This window comes from Seriola dumerili, unplaced genomic scaffold (assembly GCF_002260705.1).
Source record: "Seriola dumerili isolate Sdu_G_001 unplaced genomic scaffold, Sdu_1.0 BDQW01000044.1, whole genome shotgun sequence".
Lineage (NCBI taxonomy): Eukaryota > Metazoa > Chordata > Actinopteri > Carangiformes > Carangidae > Seriola > Seriola dumerili.
In genome coordinates this window covers 2,782,598-2,802,994 of record NW_019174299.1, presented here as the reverse complement: position 1 = coordinate 2,802,994, position 20,397 = coordinate 2,782,598, and the positions used below count along the sequence as shown (strand labels likewise).

At 38.5% G+C, this 20,397-nt stretch overlaps 1 protein-coding gene across 1 annotated transcript; it reads left to right on the top strand.

Moving 5' to 3' along the window:
- The first annotated feature begins 13,406 nt into the window (after window positions 1-13,406).
- LOC111217773 lies at window positions 13,407-18,467 on the top strand. Its single transcript, XM_022739767.1, has 4 exons — window positions 13,407-13,671; window positions 15,769-16,362; window positions 16,452-16,571; window positions 17,180-18,467. Exons 1-4 carry the CDS (start codon window positions 13,658-13,660, stop codon window positions 18,198-18,200), a joined length of 1,749 nt encoding a protein of 582 aa, XP_022595488.1. The 5' UTR covers window positions 13,407-13,657; the 3' UTR covers window positions 18,201-18,467.
- The last annotated feature ends 1,930 nt before the right edge of the window (window positions 18,468-20,397 follow it).

The following is a 20,397-nucleotide window of genomic DNA, read 5'->3' as shown; positions in this document are numbered from 1 at the left end:
TTTGTTCTTACTTTTACACCCAAAAGAGATGAAAAATCAGGTTATGCAGAGGACGGCAGCACCTCAGCAGGCCTGTAGCTGCAGATGTAGCCACAGTACAGCCACTCACAGCAAATAAAAGCTACAAATGTGAATAATAACACTGAGCTATAAAGGATTAATTATGTCCTAAAGCCTATGGTGGCAGAGCTGAGCCTAAAAATGGAAGTCAGATAAACCAAACTGAGGTTTATTCTCCACAGACCTGCAAAAAAAAAAAAAAAACAACCTGTTTTTTGACTTGTAAAGGTTACAGCTAGAGCTGAATTAACATGAGCTCAAATGGAGCAAAGAGATGGTTGGGGGGCAGGGGGCGGTGTTAGATTAATGGCAGGCTTACAGTACAACAGTTCAATATGTCTGTTACAATGAGTTACAGTTACTTTAGTCAGAGGCTATAACATTACTAGTAAGAAATCTGAATTAGCTATAGCTATATCCAAAGCTATCCTAAAGACTATTGTTATTAATATCAATATTCTATAGGGTTTTGTTAGTCAAAAGGGAAAAAAGCAAGGAGATAATAATAATAAACTGGGGAGGGAAACGAAGGACAGCAGGGAAATCTATCATATTAGTGTGAACAGAAGAGAGTAAACAAATGGACGGATTCAAGTCCTGACGAGAGGCAATAAAAGCAATTCTCGGTGTTTTATAACGACCTATTGTGAGGGTAAAGGAAATATTACGCTGGCTTCTCACAAATCAACCCGATGGCATGAGGAAATCAAGGCTCAACGAATAGATTAATTAATTAGCAGGCTTTTAAAAAAGCACACACAGGAACAAGAAACAGATAGAAACCGATAAAAACCTAAAAAAAAAATGAAATTAACCGCTTAGATTTTCCTTTTTCCTAAAATTTTGATCCCCAGTTTCCATATGTAGCCCTATAGCTCTGGGTAGGTTTCCGCCGAAAATGGGGGTCTGCGGTCAGAGGAGGTTCGGTCGTCGACGATCCGGAGAGAGCGGGGAGCATCCAGCAAGGCAAGCCGACCATCACTCGACATAGAGCCGGCAGGAGGAGGACGAGGAGTCGGTGTGGGCGCCGCCGCAGCCGAGGATGCTTCTTCTTTCGTGGATGGAGGAGGAGGATGCTGCTGCTGTTGCTGCTGCTGCTGCTGCTTGAATATCCAAATTCACCGTGGCAGTATCACACCCAGGACGGTCCCGTTTGTTTAGCCCTTGCGCCATGTAATAGGAAGAAAAATAATTTCTGATGAATGTTGCAATCCTCCTGTTTTCCCCTCCTCCTCCTCCTCCTCTTCTTCTGCTGCTTCTTTCTCTCCTTGCGCTCTCAGCTGCAGGTTCGGCCGCTTTGCAGGAAGGAAAAAAAGATATTACACAATCAGGACTTGCACAGATCCACAGACAGACAGAGCTGGTATTGTCACGATGTCAGTGTCAGCGGCGGTTTGCATTCAAGACATTCAGGTAAGCCGCTCTCCCCCCTATTTTCGGATAATGTCAGTGTAAAGAAGCTGCTCTTAATTCTGCAGGCAAGTTTTTCTTCTTCTTACCGGCGACGTTTTAAAAGGCCCACAGTGTGTGTGTGTGCGTGTGTGTGTGTGTGTATGTGTGTGTGTGTGCGCTCCGCGCTGCAGCAATGGAGGCTCGTTGCTGGAAAGATATTAAAGATTTTTTAATTCCGTTTCTGTGAGTGGAGGGGGCGGAAGGAGGGGGTGTTTGGATGGTGGACTCTCTCTCTCCCTCTCTGTCTCACTCGCTCTTCATAGATGGAGGATTACTGAATTGCATTTGTGCACACAGGCAGAGATTTATGCATTTATGGCTTATTATTGTCCGATCCAATTGTTGCAGCAGTCTCTCAGGCATGTCACCGCCACTCTTCCCTGAAGTAATCTCACTAAATGTCCGACCTGCGGCTTCACCTCTCCTGCTCTTGTCATCATAACTGCGAATTTTTTAGGCTGCATCTTACAGCTTTAAAGGCAGATCTGGTGCCATGCTCCGATTAGATGCATGAATGACACTTAGCAACGGGGATGAGGGCTGCACAGACTCTAGTTCAAACACTAGACTGGTTTTGGTCATGTTGTGGGTTTGAGTTTAGAACTGTGTTGAGTTCATCATGTTAAAAAAAACAAATAAAAAAAACACATAAAACCAAAAAACAGACTCCCTTGTAATTAGTGTGTGTGTGTGTGTGTGTGTGTGTGTGTGTGTGTGTGTGTGTGTGTGTGTGTGTGTGTGTGTGTGTGTGGGGGGTGCTGAAAGGACAGCTCCCTCCAGTTCGGCTCTACCTGTGTGGAGTTTGTCGCCCCCTGCTGTCCAAACGTCTTTATCACAATTAATACAGTTTCAAAACCCAAAGACCTTTTACCTTTTTGCCCTTTCTTTTAATTACCTTTTCAACAGTGTTGGAAGAAGTAATCAGATCTTTTACTTGAAGGACAGGTTCATAATTTTTCAAGTCTAAAACAACGGTCAGGTGCCCATATGAAAATTTAACAGGTTTTTCCTGCTGTGATCAGTCCACCCGTTCATACGGGACATTAAGAGATCCCATCGTAACATGCTTTCAATGTAAGTGAAGGGGGGCAAAATCCACAGTCCACATGAATTGCCAAATTACTTTCCAAAGTTTATCTGCGGCTTCAGCAGTAAAGCCTTTACCTTCCCAAAGTTAATAGTTTTTTTCTTTAGTAGAAAATTCCCTCTTTTTGTTTCTATCCCTCCATACAGCCAAGCACGTACAGTAGACCTATATACTGTCTGGGGAATCGCAAGGAAGGAAATTTTGTACTAAAAAGACAGAAATTTCTGACAGATATCCACTTAACCTGTTACCAGACACACATTTTAGAGCACCAGCCAAAACATAATGTACCCAAGATAAATAGGTTTGTGTCTCCAGCCTTTTTATCACAGTCATAACCCTGGTCTCCTTTGAAAGGTAACTCTACAGAATTTTACAACTGAAAAGTCATAATCAGTATAAGAGGAACTGAACAAAAGTAACAGATGCACAAATGTGGTAAAAGTTTTTGTTCCCCCTCACACTTGGAAAACACTTTGGAGCCACAAGTCTGAACCAGTTCTCTGTCAACAGCTGTTGCAGTGATATAAGGAGAATCTGCAGAGTTATAGCTTTCAAATGATACAATTTGTCCTGGTTGTGTGAAGACCCAAGTGTGTATTTCAAAGGGTTAATTTGATAAATTTAGCCTCACATTCACTTCAGATAAACTAACAGGAGGAATGATCACAGCAAGAAAAACATGTTTCAGTGGTCACCTGACTATTGTTTTGAGTACTAATACCACACTGTGTAAATACTCCGTTACAGGTAAAAGTCCTGAATTGAACAGTAAGCAAAAGTGTCATGTAGTTACTTAAATAAAGGCTATTTGAAGTATTAAAATAAGTACTGAATGCAGAAAAATGGCCCCTGTGAGTTTTATACTATTATACATTATATCAATAGATTATCAGTACTCACATTAAGGAATAAGCAGCATTTCACTATTGTATTTGGCTATTTTTAACTATTTCATATAGGACAACAACTAATAATTTTCCTTATGGCTTAATCTTATAATTTTGTTGATCAATCATTTCGATTGAATGATTGGCTGGTAAAATTTCTCAAACCTTCACAATACTTGTTTTGTCTAAACAATAGTTCAAACTTCAAATTTATAATACTAGATTAAAATGACTAAAATTCAAAAGAAAAGAAACAAATCCAAGAAATGTTTGGCATTTTTACATGAAACATGAAAATTCAACCATTATACAAATATTATAATAGGGTAATGAATTAATTTTTTGTCAGCCAGCTCATTTCAGCTCTGCTTGTATATATTATTAGGTAGTTAAATCTTTACCAAAAAATAATATTTTATAAGGTTTATTTATTATAATGTTTTATATGCAGAATTCTTAGAAATATACATAGAAATAATAAACAAATAGAATAAAAATTATTTTTTTTACTAAAAAAAAGTTTGCATGGACAAACTGGGCGTAATGTTAAATAACAACCAAGTTATAAAATTGTTTTGATGCTGCTGAAGGTTTATTTGCTTTGGTTATTTTTGTAAACATGACAGTACTGAACAGCATTATATAATACCTGAAAATCTCATTTCATTGTAAACTGCTGAAATGGCTTCTTGAAGCGACTTTTAGTAACACCTTTATGAACTGGATCACCAACTGGGCAATTACCCAGGTTCAAACAGCCCTACTCATTTCGTCTCAGTTGCTTTTTGTAATTTGATTAGCCCAAAGTTGTGCCACTAAAGTACAATATCAACTAGGTCCTGCATTATCACATATTCTTGTGGCCTTGTCTTGTAGAGGCCCTCTATGTCAAAGTCTAGTAATAACACCTTTATCATTCTGTTTTATAGCACACTCACATGGTGCACTTTCCTTAATAAAGTTGTGTTTCATCAAATCACAGAAAACCTAGAACCAGGAATATTAGAGCTGGTTGGTTCCCGAGTCTGTGTGCAAAAAACAGTGAAGCTGCCATCTGCAGTGTGTTGCATACATAGGACCTAACAGTAGTGGAAGAAATACTCCCTTAATAAGTACAATTACCAATACAACAATGTAAAAATACTCCATTATTAAAAGTCCTTACTTGAAGTATCAACAGCAAAAGTACTTGTTCTGCAGTAAAATGACCCTGTGACTAAAATATCATTATATATGACATTATTAGATTAATATGATTTTACTGTTGTGGCTGCTTGAGGTGGAACTAGTTTTAACTAGTTTATAGTTTAGTTTAGTCCAGTGGTTCCCAACCTTGGTGTTGGGCCCCTCCAGATGGTCACAAGATAAATCTGAAGGTCGTAACATGACTAATGGGAAAAGAAATAAAAAATCATTTTTTGAACATTCTTTATCTTTGTTTTTTAGAAAATAGATGCACATTTTCACCTTAAACAGTTAAAACTAAGTTCAGAGGGGAAATCTCTGCCAACAACTCACTAATATCTGAAACTTGACAAAGGGCTCTGACCACTTGATTGTAAGGTGTCACAACCCTTTATTTCCTTTAGCTTATCATTTACATTGGGTACTGGGCTCGTTGTCCTGCTGCAGAATGAACCTGGGACCAATCAGACACCAGGCCCTCCACTAACACAGATCTGTGCTTCCCTGATGGTGTCTGGTAGATAGGAATCTTAACATGTAACAGTACTAAATGTTTTTATGTAAAATCTAGATCTGAAAATGAACTAGCAGCTGTAGTTGTAAAATGAATGTAGTTGAGTAAAAAGGTAAATATTTCCTTGAAATGTATTGAAGCAGAAGTGTAAAGTAACATAAAACAGAAATACCTCAAGTACCTGAAAATTGTACTTAAGTACTGCACTTCAGTAAATGTACTCAGTTACTTTCTACCATTGACAAACTTTAGTAAATCTCTATGGAAAACACTTGTGTATTTCCTGCATGCATCTGACTGGCAGTTTTATAATAACTTCAAACTGAAATGTCCCAAATGGCTAAGGACTTTTTACCAACTGAACTTTAAGTTACTCAGCTATCCGTTTCCTATTATATTGACTCTTGAAAGCAGGTAGAAAGCTTAGTGCCTTCATCAAAGACACTTCAGAGGATGACAGCTGCTCCCATATTCAAAAATGCATGTGATGTTTGTCATCTCATCCATGAATGTCTTCTTGTGAAAAAAATAATTTTCTCAAGTATCAAAAGCTCAAACAGCTTCTGAGCAGAGACTAAAACTCATTGTTTTGATGTCAGTTGCCATCATCCACAGTTACGACTGTGTCAGCTCTTTGTGAGCAGGCTACGCTTTGTTTTTTGGGCCGAGACCCCCATTTCAGCTCTGACGATGGGAATGAAGAATGTCGTTCAGATGCTCATGTAACCAGCAGCGTCAGAGAGAGAGAGAGAGAGGGAGAGAGAGAGAGAGAGAGAGAGAGAGCCTGTGCAGGTTGGATGTCTTCTTGTGAAAAACGTCATCATCATGTTTCTCTCAGGCCTCAGGGCCACATGTCAGATACTCAGACATGTTTGGACGGGTTGAATTCTGCTGCTCTGAGTTCAGCATTTATCATCTCTAAGCTGCAGAGTAGCAGCATATTGAAGCACGTATTTTGTTGTCTGTTTATGTTCATGGTTTAGGTTTTCTGTGCATTTTTTTTTTTTTTTTTGCTGTTGAAAATGTCAAGTATTATCAGCAATGTACTTGCACATTTAAGGTATCAAAAGTCCTCATTATGCTGCAAACTTCCCAGGGGCAAAAGTTTGTTGATGGGGCCCAATTGACCCCACTGTACATGGCAACTTCATTATTTCCACAGACACCCAGAAACCAACCAGTGCTTGGAGATTTAATAATTAATTAGACAATTGACAGAAAAAATAATTGGCAACAACTTTGATAACTGATTAATTGTTTAAATCCACTTTTCAAGCAAAACTGCCAATAATTCACCGGTAACAGCTTCTCAAATATGAATATTTACTGCATTTTTGGTTTTCTGTGAGAGTAAACTCAACATTTTGTGTTGTTGACTGTTGGTGGCTGAATATGTAACTTGGGCTTCAGGGAATGACGATGAACCTTTTTCATAATTTTCTGACATTTTATAACCTGAACAATCTATTGAATATTAAAGAAAAAAAAACTGTCAAACCTATTGATAATTAAAGTAACTGATGGTGGCAGCCTTATAGTCCTCCTGTGACGGAATAATACAACATGCTTGAGGTTTTCTTTCTGTGATTTACTCGACAGACAAAAAAAATTATAGCATTTTAATAAAACACAAAGTTACAACAGTGTGATGTTATGTATTACTGATGTGCTACTTCTGATATACATAAGCAAGCAGCAAGTAAGTAATGTTTCAGTTGGTTGATATGGAGCAAATACTAATGACGTATCATACTGTTTGGTAGTTTAATTAGTGGTTAATGCATCATATTTATAAAGGTCTCATAATTTGTGTGTAAACTCTTAAGGCCCTGCACAGCACTTTCTCTAATTACGTCTAATTAGTGCTGTGCTCTATGACATCTCCCTCACCCTCATGTTGATTTAGTTGTACTTGCTGGCTTACAGTGTTCTGATATCACATAAAACCCTGCATCACTCCACCCATCTAGACTACAGGTCTGTTCAGACAGGGTAACTGAAAACACTTGTTTGGGCGTGCAGAGCCTTAAATTTGCAAAGTAACTATATCTGTCAAATAAATGTAGTGGAGTTAGTGGAGTAAAAATTACAGTATTTCTTTTTTAAATATAGTTCAATACAAGTATGTCTATTGTGCTACAGCGCTTGAGGGTCACGTTTTTTCTTTCTGCTGAAGAATAAGTAGAGTAACATTTTTGGAAGAGCAGCAGAGGGTCTTTTAAAGTTATAACAACTGTCGATCCATTTACATACAAACTAGTAGGCCTACACCATTTTTAACCATAGACTATTGAATGTTGCCTCCGTGACGTCACCCATAGGTTTCCGATGAGCTGTTTTTGAAGCTCGGGCGGGCTGCTCCGGCTAAACCACCAATGAGCAAAAAGTTATGGCGTATGTGGAACTGAGACTTCGGCGCATGCCGGTTGTAAGCATATGTTCTCGTTAGCATCGTTAGCACAGCTCCGCGTCTTGCCCGAAGGCTAATTCATCTTCTGGCTAATTAGCTAGTTAACCAGCTAAGCTAACAAGCCAGGTATGGTGAGCGCAGACACAGATACCTGCTAATTAGTGCCACTGCCAACATATAAATAAAATAATACTAGAAGTTCACCCACCTCAAAAAGCAGGAGCATAGCCTTCCTCCTGTTCAGTCAACCAAACAGCAAGCCATATTTGCATGAAAAATCCTCCAAAAGACACCAACAGCACAAACACGGCCGAGAGGTCTCGTGCGGGAACTCCTTTTGCTGACAGCTGGCGGATTGTGACGGCATCCACCTGTCACGCAAGCGGCCACGCCCTCAATTAAACATAACTTTAAGCCTGAATCAAATTTAAATGCGCAAGTTATGTAAAAATTCATCCACCATACAGTTGTCATGAAGGAGGAAATTAGCTTTAGAGACCAAAACAGTTTTTTGTACCAGGCTGTAAACATGTTTATTCCTGCTGTAAAGGTGAGTATTTTGACATGAGAGTCTATGGGGATCGACTCGCTCTTAGTGCCAGCCTCAAGTGGCCGTTCGAGGAACTGCAGTTTTTTGTTGACGATGATTTGTGTCCATCTGATGATTATATCCAATATTCACCCTGCTTTAGAGCTGTTTTTAATTTCTACCAACTCCTACCAAATATCTTGCTCTTTGGCAGCTAAAACAATAGGCCTACATTTTACACTTATGCATTTATTTTTATCTAAAATCTTAATCTGAAAAAGGAGCTAGTATAACTAAAACTGTATAGAAATATCAATATACTCATGTAAAATACCTCAAAATTGTATTTAAGTACAGTATTTGAATGAATTTTCTACTGACAACTACATTATGCAGTGTTCATCCTACAGGAAAATACTGTAAATTCTCACTGAAGCAGTCTCTTTCACAGATCCAACACTTTTCCCTGAAGAGAGACCTTGAGCTCTGACTAAAGACCTCTCTGATTCTCCCTCTCTGCCAGGATTTGGGACACCCTTCGCTTTCATTAAACAATTATCCCTGACAGGCGAGGAGGGTGCGCAAATCAGGTCCCAGGCCTGCACCCGCACTGGTCCCACGTGGACTCTTTATGCCAATCTGACATTAACTCAGCAAGCTGCAAATCCAGCCCTAATCAGGGCCTTGTTAGAACACCCCTCGAGCATTGGCTCAGGGAGCGCTTCTTGTAATTTGTGCTCTGGAGAAGAAAAAACAGAGGCTCTCTTAAAGATGGTCGCACTTTGAACGTTTGTTTCTATCTTCAGTAATTGAACCTGATTAGTTGGAATCTCTGGGTGAAGATGCACCCACGGGCCCTGTGGTCTCCAGGGTTAAAAACATTTCCTCCCTCCAGGAACGCAGATTAGATTGCTCAGTGAGTAGTTGGAAGGGGTTAGATCGGATGTTTTTTTTTAAATACACAGGAGAGATGTTTTTGGTTTTTATGATGGCAGCTAACAGGATTTTGTGCTCCTTATTAACTTTGAGTGGGACCATTTCCATAAAAACATTTGTCACTGTCAGGTTTTTACAATAGCTAACACACATTTGTCGATACGGAGTTAAGTTTTTCAAAATTCCTCACACAGTCAGCACAGCAGCAGTCAATGCAGACTAAACAGAGCTATCACACAAAATGCATTCATTGACCACGCCTTTCAAAATTCATGAATCTCTCAACCACTGACAAACATGGTGTCTCTGTTGTCTCTGTCGTGATGTCTCCACTGGACGCAGTGAATGCTGGAGGTTTGTACAGGTCTGCAGAGGATTGTCAGGATGGATCAGGCTGCAAAAAGATTATTTCCCAGGTGAACTGAAGAGAAGACATAAGGTGTGAGGTGGGTGAGAACTTCTGGCCAAATGCAGAAGACAGGGTTGAAGTGTGCATAGTGAACATGAATAGTTTTGAATCTACATCACTGGAATGACTTTACTTTCATTTTCTACATTTGAAATTACTCTTTGCAAAAAACTAAAGGCAACTGAAGAATATTGCAGAATTCATTTCTGTGACATTTAATGTAAGGTAGTACAATCCATGCAATAAAGAAGTACCCTTGTTTTCGCTGTAATGGAACCTTTGTTTATGTCAAATAAATACAATAGTAGTGATCCCAACTGTGATGGTACCTGCCAGTGTTGTTCTAGGTAAGTGAGCTGATCCTGAGACGAGTATGAAGTGTTTTGGTTGCATTAATGTAATATGGACATGAGATTAACTGAGAAGTGTTGGTAAAGAGAACAGTCTGAACAGTTCTGAAAAAGGGGACAATTGTAAAAACTATAATCTGAATCTACAGTACAAAGTACCTGAAGCTATAGAACAATTTAGTAAACAGTAAAAAGGACAATAATTGCCAAAATGCAGTGAAGTAAAAGTACATCATAGCAGAAAATACTCAAGTAGTGTTTAAGTACAGTACTTGAGTAAATGTACTTAGTTACCCTCCAGCACTGCTGCCATGTTGCTGCGTGTTCTGCCGATGTTTTGCTGCTGTCTTGTGTGTGTGAGGACACTGCCATGTCAGCAACGTTTCCACCCTGATCCCCGGGTGTCTGCGCTGAGCCGAGTGCAGCTGAGTGAGCGCTTTGACGTGAATGTCCCTGTAGCCTACTGCCAACCCCCTCACACACACACACACACACACACACACACACACACACACACACAAACATATATTTCTACCTTGCCAATAGTGGACTGTGAGATGGGAACAATTGTTCTATTTATTTTGAAAAAACAAAAATATATTTTTTATTTAAAGTCTTTTAATAAGTGCAAAACTGTTTTTGTGATTTAGGCACTGTGCCTCCACAGGGCCGCTGCCTCGGCGTACTCTCACACAGGAATTTCTGCGGTCAGATTGAGGTTCAACATTCTCAACATCCCCAAAAATCTTTATTTTAACAAGCCATTTTATGTCATTGTGAGTCCTTTTTTCAATTTTTGAGTCCCTCCTGTTTTCTTATTTCTCGTTTCTCGTTTTATTTTACCCACAGCATCAGCAGCACATATCACAATGTTTTTACAATCACTTTTTTCTTGATGTAACAGTGCAATGATCTGCCTCACAATGTCTTGTTTTCAGATACTAGTACTCACTACTAGGTGTGGTGCGATATACTGCTGTTGATGATAACCGTGATATTAACTAAATGAACTGATATTGTGTGAATAATACACATGATAATATTGTGATGGCAAATGTTAAGACTTGTGGATCTCTTGTTTATCAGTTCATCTGGTTGCCTTTTCACTATCCATTAAATGTAATTGTTCTTTTTGTTCACTTACAGCTGTGGTTACAGACTCTCTCCGCCTCCTTACTTTCGTATTTGAGCGTAATTGATTTGTCAAAAAAAGACAAAACACACAATAAACAAGTTAAAAATGCATTTGACTGATGAGCTTCTGTTTTTTTAAGTTTTCTACAGATATCACAATAATAATGTTATCATAAATTCTTTTGTGTAATCATATAGTGAAAATCTGATATTGTAACTTCTAAACAAAAATCTTGTCAAGAATGAAAACAGAAACTATTGACTCAACGGCATGTTGTGTTGAGATGACAGAGTTTCTGCAGCTGTTTCTGTGGTCATGGAAAAAAATCAAGCAGCAGGGACACAAGAATAATTGATTAATATTTGAAATGTCATAAAAAAGTTAATATCAGAGAGGTATTTTGACTTTGTTTAACCTTTTCTAGAGGGAGCTTTGGAGCAAGACTATATGCTGCCAACCAGTAGAAATAACAGTATACAGCCACTGAATTTTTCATTAATTTCTGGTGAATTATAGTGTGTTTACTTCTTGTTTTAATTTAAGGATAAACTTAAATGATTGTAAGATACAAGAAGTTAGTGTAAGATTATGAGACAACAGGCCCTGGTGCACTGGCGTAAAAGATCCCTCAACCCTCCTACATAAGAGCAAGTCTGCAGCCTGAGAGAGACCACAAACCACAACCTCGTTGTTTTGTGCTTCTTTGTAAGTATTTGTTGTCTCTTTGTGGTTGTTTTACATCTCTTGGTGGCTGTTTTGTGTCTCTGTGTAGTCATGTTGAGTCTCTTTGTAGTCGTGCTGTGTTTGAGGTCATTATGTGTCTCTTGTTTTTTTTGTTGTCTCTCAAGTCATGTTACGTCTGTTCATGGTTATTGTGCACCTCCTTGTAGTTTGATGTCTCTCTCTAGTTGTTTTGTGTTTGTAGTTGTTGTGCGTCATGCATCATTGTGTCTTCATTGTGTCTCTTTGAGGTCATTTTTCTTCTCATTGTAGTATTGCGTCGCTTGCAATGACATATTTTAGGTGAAGCAGATGCCCCCTGACCTCTTGGGCTCCTTGGCCTGTTCTTTAATCCATCCAGGTTTACTGACTCAGCATTGTCATTAACACAGCAATATCTATCTTGAGTTAGCTCAGATTAGCTAACATTAGCTACTGGTCAAACCAGACTAAGTAAGGCTGTAGCAGTAAAACCCCCAAAAGATGAAAAAAAACCCCCCAAACAAACAAAACGCATCCTAATAGATTTAACTATATCAACAGATCATAAAGCTGTTAAAATGATCTCCCCCTTGAATGCCTGCAGCATTAATAGGCTATGCATGTTAATGCATCAATACTAATATTATTTAAGATAATTTGTATGTGATAATATAACAGGGGATCATTTTGACCAGCCAACATATTTTATACTTGACATTTTGCTGATTGTATTTTTCTACTTTTACTCAAGTAAAACCTTGAATGTATTAGTCATAGAGTATTTCTATCAAGGGGTATTTGTATTTTTGACTACTTCTTCCTCCACTGTTCTTTATGAATTCAACTTTTCATGAGTTAGAGAAAGAATGAGTTATTTCTTCGTTTCTCTTCTGCAGTGTTGCTTTAAGGAATTGTTTTTTTGTTTGTGCCAGGCTGTCAGTGAAAGTCACATGGTTATCAGCTGATTTCTGACTGGGGTCAGCATGTGTTTCATTCCCAGTGTGTGAGGTTTGTGAGTGTAGTGCCAGTGTGCTGTGGTGGTGTGTTGTTATTTGTCTCAAACTTACAGGTACTGATTCCTTCCTTCCTTTTCTTTCTTTCTTTCTTTCTTTCTTTCTTTTAGTCTCTGATAGTCAGTTAGAACTGAGTCAAGACGATAGATACCACAAAAATATGCAAATTATGCAAATCATGCAAATCCACACTGTTGTTTGTTCCTGTACCAAAACACCTCGTTGTGTCAGAGTCTGTCCTATTACCTAATCATTACCTCAACCTATCTGACAGAAGGTAAACTCTGGTGGGAACAGAATAGATTTCGAGAGAAGAACTTCAACCAGCAGTCTGCAGTGCTCTTTTGTCTGAGAACCCTAACTTGATGTACATACTACACACTTATTTATTCTTTAAAATCACAAATATCCCCCTGATTTCCTCCTCTACAATGACAAAGTACAGGTAAATATCTCACAGTGAATTCATTTAATAATATTACTGTGTACAATAAACACATTTGCTCAAGTCTTTTATGTTATTTTCATTTTGTAGTTTTTTTTTTTTATATATCTATTTTCTGTGCACTTGCACTGTTCTTGTGATTTGACTGCATCTATAGGACGAACAAAGAGGCACGTCAGTACGTGAGGGCAGCATGAGGAAGTAGGCGCTGATGGAAAAGCTGTGCCGCTCATGGTACCGCCTCCTGAACTTTGGCTTTAGACTTTCTGTCCGCCACCAAATTCCGGTTGAGCCTGCTAAAAGAAGGCGTTTGGGCGTCGCTCGGCATGCTGATGTGGTAAAACGAAAACGAAACCTAACAACACCCGTCGAAGTTGTTTACGAAGTAGCGATGTTGTTTAGCATATTTAGTCCAAAAGCGGGTTGGTGATGGACAGTAAACAATAGATTTCCAATCTTGCTCTGTTTTTATTTCATGTAATACAAAATACGCGAGGAGATCCCAGTGAGGAACTGAAGACTTCACCCCGAGAGGAGGAAATGTCTGCTGCAAGGTAAAGTTGCTTCTGTACAGAATAGGGTCAAATAAGGTTTAAGAAGAGTGTGTACCGAATAGTGGGCAGACATTTTACCCCAATACACAAGAAAGATATTTTAAGATAAACAATACGTTGTTATGAATAAATCTGAGATTTGAGTGTCATAGATCACACTCACATTCCTCAAGAGCTTGTTTTCTTTTTGTTTTGTTTTTTTTACTTCTGCCACTTTATACATCTACTTCACTTCATTTCAGAGGGAGTAAAGTTTTTTACTCCTCTACATGTATGTGGCAGCTGAAGAGACAAGTTACTTTCCAAATACAAATTTTACATTTAAAAGAAACAAACAAAATAAATGGTATTCTGTTGAATTTTAATACAAAACCTCTTCAAACTGTGTTGGGTCGTCTGTCATGTTTCAGATTATGAGTTGTTAACAGTTCCATTAAAGTGTTTTTTCTCCTCTAAACTTCTCAAATACTGTCATGTAAATTAAGCTTAGAGAAAAGTCAGAGATATGAATATAAATACGTGCATCAGACCTTTGTTTTTTGGCATGACCCCTCAAATTTATCTTGTGACCCATTGGAGGCTCCTGACCCCTAGTTTGGGAAGCACTGGACCACATTGCTTATTACAGTAGTTAAAAATAGCTCCACCTGGACCAGCTACAACAGTTAATTGTTACTTATGCTTTGATGCATTAACATAAAATGCGATCTGATAATCATTTATTGTCATGTGGGCCAATACTTTTACTTTTACTTTTGATAGCCTACGTGAAGTATATTTCGCTGATATTAATTTGCACTTACGTTGGATTTTGTTGGACTTTTATGTGTAATTGAGTATTTCTAACTGCAAATGATCACACCCAAATAATCTGTAGGATATTACACAATGATGGCAAAAATGAAACTTACTGAAACATTGAACTTGGTGCTTTAATCAGTGCATGACTGTGAAACTATGTGTGGTCTGGCGACATCTGCTGGTCATACTGTGCAAATGCGATGAAAAGCAAAAAAAAACTGTTTCACTCTGTGCAGACCTTTGTCACAGCAGACATTTTGTCTCACAGTAATTAAGTCACAGTTGTTATATAATAACCTTAATGATGGCGCCATGATATTCAAGTGTCCCAGTAAGGCTTTACAGTGTGACACGTTGACATGTTTTTAAATATCTTCTGATGAATAGGCGTATTATGTAGAACAGTAGCTCCCGTTCATTATGAGCATTAAAACAAAGCAGGTGTCTTTTTTCTTAATTTTATCTGGAAGTTTTAATTGAGGCCTGAGGAGGTTAAATTGACCATTATTTTAAGTAAAAAAAAGCCAAAATTAAAAATACAGCATAAGAGATATATTTAGTTTTGCTTTCTGTATGTATTTCTTGTATATCTTATTTGTCATACAACTCTTTAGATTCATCATGTGGGTTTTTAATTATTTTAACATCGTATAATTTGTGTATAAATGAAGCATGTGTAATTATAAGTAATTTAGTTGCAATACACAATTTATGAGGACACACACAAAAAATACCTGGTTTGGGGAATTTAAAGTGACTAATGGATAAAATGAACCCAATCCTTTGTTGGAATAAATTCTCTTTATATACACTCCTATTATTGACGGCAATATTGCTGTTGTCCCAGATAATATTCTGAAGTGGTTAAAGATTGTGAATGTAACACATATTCCAGGATAATAAAGTCTGCTGTTAGAACTTTGAAAGTTTTGTTGGAAATTTAGAAAAACTGTAGTTACATCTCATCAGAAGCTTTAGGACACCAAATCTGATGAGTATATGGAGAGTGTTCAATCAAAAAAAAAATCATGATCTTAAAAGTGCAAGTCCAAGAATGTCCAGAGCTGTTTGTCCAGGCAGTGGGAAGTCAGTAGTGAAACTACACTATTTGTTTTTTGTCTCTTTGTTGTCATTTTGTTGATGTGTAGTCATTTTGTGTCTTATTGTAGTCGTTTGTACCTCCTAGTGGTTGTTCTGTCCCCCTGTAAAGCACAAAACAACTACAAAAAGAAACAAAATAACCACGAAGAGACACAAAATGACTGTAAACCTGAACCTTGATGTTTTGTCTTATAGAAAGGAACTACAGGAGGCTTTGTGCCGCTACATCACAGATACCCTCATCTTCATCGACTCAGTGAGAGGATTCTGTGAGAAGATCTCTAAATGGATGCTCAAGAGGGAGACAGAATTAAACATGATGATGGACATCAAAAACAGGGTTGACAACATCGATTTAAATGTCAACCATGTTACCCAGTCACAGGAGAAAGGTAAGGCCTTTTTGGAATATATGAAGAGCAAAGTGACCCAGGTGACTGCAGACAGCAGGCGTGCAGAGCTGGAGGAGGAGCTGGCTGCTGTGTTGAAGGACACTCTGGGAGGCCTGGAGAAGCTCGACTGCTTCCTGGATGCAGTGGAGAAGCTGGCGGTCACCTCACTTCATGTGTTCATGGAGAACCAGGTGTTACATCTGCCCAAGGGGATCGCCCTGGAACATGTTCAGGTTGTCATCGCTGCTGCGCGACTAATCTGCCCCCTCCTCCTCGAGTTTAAAAGAGATGCGCAAGTCTTCTTCCTTCCCAGACTTCAGAATGTGGAAGTGGTGTCGTATCAGTTGGACAGATACATACAGACCACCCAGAAAATCTGCACGAAGTTAGAGAAAAGGTAAACAGAAAATTTCATGAACAAATTAATATGCAGATTTTGCATTAGAAACATCTACTGTAGACAGTAAGTGTAACTGTCTGTCACAGCTCCTTCAGTGACTTTTGCCTGAAGATGACAACGGAAACTCTGGTTGACCTCGATGTGGATTTGCCTGAAGATGACATGCAGAGGATGCTTTATCACATTAATCAGCTTGATGAAATCAGGTAAGTGTTACCCTATGTATGTATGTATATTTTTTTTTTTTGGTCCCAAACATCATGTCAACACAGCTCAATCAGCATTATCGATCTTCAGAAGACTTTTTGATATTGTAGAAACAAAAAATAGAGACGTACAGGGCAAAGATTATTTGCTTGTGAATTTGTTTACATTCCTACTCTGTATAAAGACCACAGTTCAAGCAACACTGCAGTCCAATCAGAGACCTGTTTTTATTATCATAATTTATTACAGTCTGTCAAAATATCTCAACAAGTACTAGATGGATTTCCATTAAAAAATGATGCAGACATCAGCACCATCCCAGAGGAGGAATCATACTGACTGGTGCTCTCCAGACTTTTCCTCTAGCGCCATCGTGATCTTAACATTTATGGTTTTGGGTGAAATGTCTAAGTAACTATTAGAATTGGATGCATTGCCTTTTTTTATTTGTAATTTTATTTGCCATTTCTGCTTAAATCTGTTCTATAGTGACTTTACTGCTTCTTGTAGCCTCCTAATCTGTGTTTCAAAAAAAAGGTAGCATGCTAAATTACAAGTTGTGTTATATTATTTATTCTCAATAAATTTCCTCTTTTGTCTTTATCAGGATGAACCAACACTTCCGGACAGTGTACCTGTTTCAGGAGGAATCATGTGGCTTCATCCGTGAGTTCAGCGAGCGACAGCCCAGGATGCTTCAGTTTCTGAACGAGCTGGAGGAGAGTGCTGTTCAGCTTGACAGGATGAATAAGGGGGCAAAGATCTCCAGTGTGGCAGGCAGCTCCGTGGGGGCAGTTGGAGGTGTGCTTTCCATTATTGGTTTGGCGTTAATTCCTGTAACAGCAGGAGTGTCTCTAGCTCTGACCATGACAGGAGTAGGGCTGGGCATCACCAGCGGAGTCAACAGCGTTGTCACCACAGCCACAGAGGTTGGAGTAAACGTTACACAACAAAAGAAAGCCAGTGAAGTCTTGAAGCTCTTCATGGAGGATGTACAGAGTCTCCAGGATTGTCTGGAGGAGGTGACCAATAGAGAAACAAGTGAGATAACTGTGGTTGTGGAAGTAAGTAAGGTGCTTTGTAAAGCTGGTGTCGTTGGAAAAAATATTGATGCATTAGTTGATGTTGCCTCTGCTGCTAAGTTGTTGCAAAGTGAAGAGCTGATTACAGGTGTTGGTAAGGTGGTGGCCCAGGAAGGTAAAGCATTACGCAATGTGCCCAGGGTGGCCTCAGACATCCCAGATATTGGTCAGGCAGCAGTCAAAGGGCCTCTTGCTCTCTCCAAGTCAGCCAGGGCAAGTCTCATTGCAGTCAATGCTCTTTTCCTTGGCATGGACATCTTCTTCATCTGTAAAGACAGCATCAGTCTGGCCAAAGGCAGTGAGACTGAAGTCTCACGGTTCATCAGAGCCAGAGCTGCGCTTTGGAGCTCAGAGATAGACTCATGGCAGAGGATCCATGACTCGCTGTGTCAGGGCCTGCTGGCATCAGAGAAAAACGAAGCTATCCTGGAGACGCCATTTTATCCGGAGCTGGACATGAAGAAACAAAGAGAAGCAGAAAAGGAAGTTGCACTTGATGAAGTGGATGAAAAAGTGAAAGAAAAACAGCTTTGTGTTATGCAGTAGTGCTCAGTGAACAGACTCTCGTACCTTTTGCAGATTTCAAGACTGATCGGATGTCAGATCCATTTTATGTGAATGAACCATATTCATCTCTGTTGATAACTCACTGCATCAAACATCATCAGAATGTATCTGTTAGCTGTTAGCTAATTAGATTCAGTTCTCCTGATTTTAAGTTAAGTTAATGAGTACATTTGTGCAGCATGTTTCAAATCATACTTTTTCTGATAGGAACTGTAAGTCAATAATAAAATTACTATGTCAATTCTACAGTTTCATGTACTGTCTTATAAAAATCTTGTCTATATGATCTGTGTTATTTTTATGTACAATTCAATCTGCACATTTTTACTGAATCAAATAAAAAATTAAAGATGTGATTAATTAAGATTATAAAAATACTTAAGCTGTTAGAAGCACATCTGCAGCAGCACGTTTCATTCATCTTATCTGGCATTAAGTGTCTATGAATGTATGTGTTTATATATTTGTGTGTTTATATATTTGTGTGTGTGTGTGTGTGTCTGTGTGTGTGTGTGTGCGCGCGCATGATAGTATGTTTGTAAGTGCAAGTGAAGTATTCAGTTTTGGCCTATGTGGCTTCTCATATAAACTTCCTCCTTATGACCAGTCTCGATGCTAGTTTGCCTCAGTTTCTGTAGATTTTGGGAGACATGCAACTTTCCAGTATTGTTTAAGGTCAAACTGAAAGTCATCTTTTCTTTTTAAAGAAATCTGTCATCAAATTTGTAAAATACACAGGAACCTCATTATTTTATGTGTAATAGTCAAATAATCCAACTGAAGTTTGAACTGAATTCCTGGATTCTGGATTTGAAATAATTTGGCAACTATATACTCCACTGTAAGGTAAGGACATTTAAATCTGCTGCCAGACAATTGGCTCTGTGTGCTTACATGAAGTAAATCCGATGCTGATGGGAAATTTTTTTTACCTGACAATTGAGTTAGAAAAAAATGAACCAATTGGTTGTTGAAACTTTTCACTCACAGCCACAAATGTCAACCTCATGATGGTGCTAAAGGAAAAGTTATGGGATCTTCAAAGTCAGTAGGATTCATATTAAACTTTATGATTTGATTCTTCTTTTACAAAATACAGTATGTGTTTAACATACATTATACAATAATACAGTTGGAGCATCATCTTGGTTTGACCACATCAGGGAGTGACATTCCAGTACAACACCCTCTCTTCCTATGAGGACATGATTTTGGTGTTTTTTTTTTCTTCTCGAGCTGTTTAAGTGTTAATGTGGGGACACATCTAGAATCCTCTTAATACTACTAATTAAAGGAATGTGTTCATTTGAAAACTAATAAATTACTTGTCACAGTTCTTGTTCTTTTCTCTTCTGGTCTTGTTTCTGTGATCTGTCTCTGAAGTTCATCTGGGAATAAGCAGAGTTTCCACAGCAGCTTTGAGATGTTTGTGTTTTTACTCTTATCACCCCTGGGCCAGAGCCTCTGTATGAAGTGACTTTTTAAAGTATTATTGTTTGAAAGTCAGAGAACTCAGTACAAAGACTGACAGAACTATCCCACGGAGATGGAAAATGACCACACAGACAAAAATGACCACAATGAGAGAACAGAAGCTTGCAGTCGTTGTGTCTCTTTTATTGCGGGGCTCCATATATGAAGAGTGAGTGTTTTGCATTGTCTTAGAATCCATCCATGCCTGGTCCTAGATAGATACGTAGCCAAAATCATGGATGGATACTTGCCCATTTTGAGTTGACAACTCTCTGAGCAGCTATCTCCCAACAGCCAAAAGCTATGACTAATGTTATTGTCTACAGGCAAGAAAAAAACACCTTTGTGAATTGAATTTAGTACTTTTTAATACCTTTGAAGGCCTTTTGTGAGGGGACTGAATTCAATGCATTTTAAACCTTTAAGGCCTGCAGATACCCTGTAATTTCTTGACATGCAGAAAAAATATAATGCAATTTGATAAAACAAACCATGAGAATATAAGCTAAAATAATTTACTTAAAACTAGGATTTCACACTGGGTAACTGCAAGATCAGGACTAGATGGAGGATCTGTCAAAGATAATACTTTAACTTGGTGGTGCAAATTTCTGATTTCTAAACATGTAGATTGGATTTGGACATAAATCAATTCATTTCATCAGTTCCACTTCAGCCAAAGGGGGACGGCTGACTAGGGAGG

What these genes read in the sequence shown, in the direction of transcription:
- LOC111217773 (XM_022739767.1), top strand. An exon ending in TGCACGAAGTTAGAGAAAAG is followed by an intron (nt 16,363 to 16,451) that starts GTAAACAGAAAA and finishes TGTCTGTCACAG; the next exon opens with CTCCTTCAGTGACTTTTGCC. An exon ending in AATCAGCTTGATGAAATCAG is followed by an intron (nt 16,572 to 17,179) that starts GTAAGTGTTACC and finishes TGTCTTTATCAG; the next exon opens with GATGAACCAACACTTCCGGA.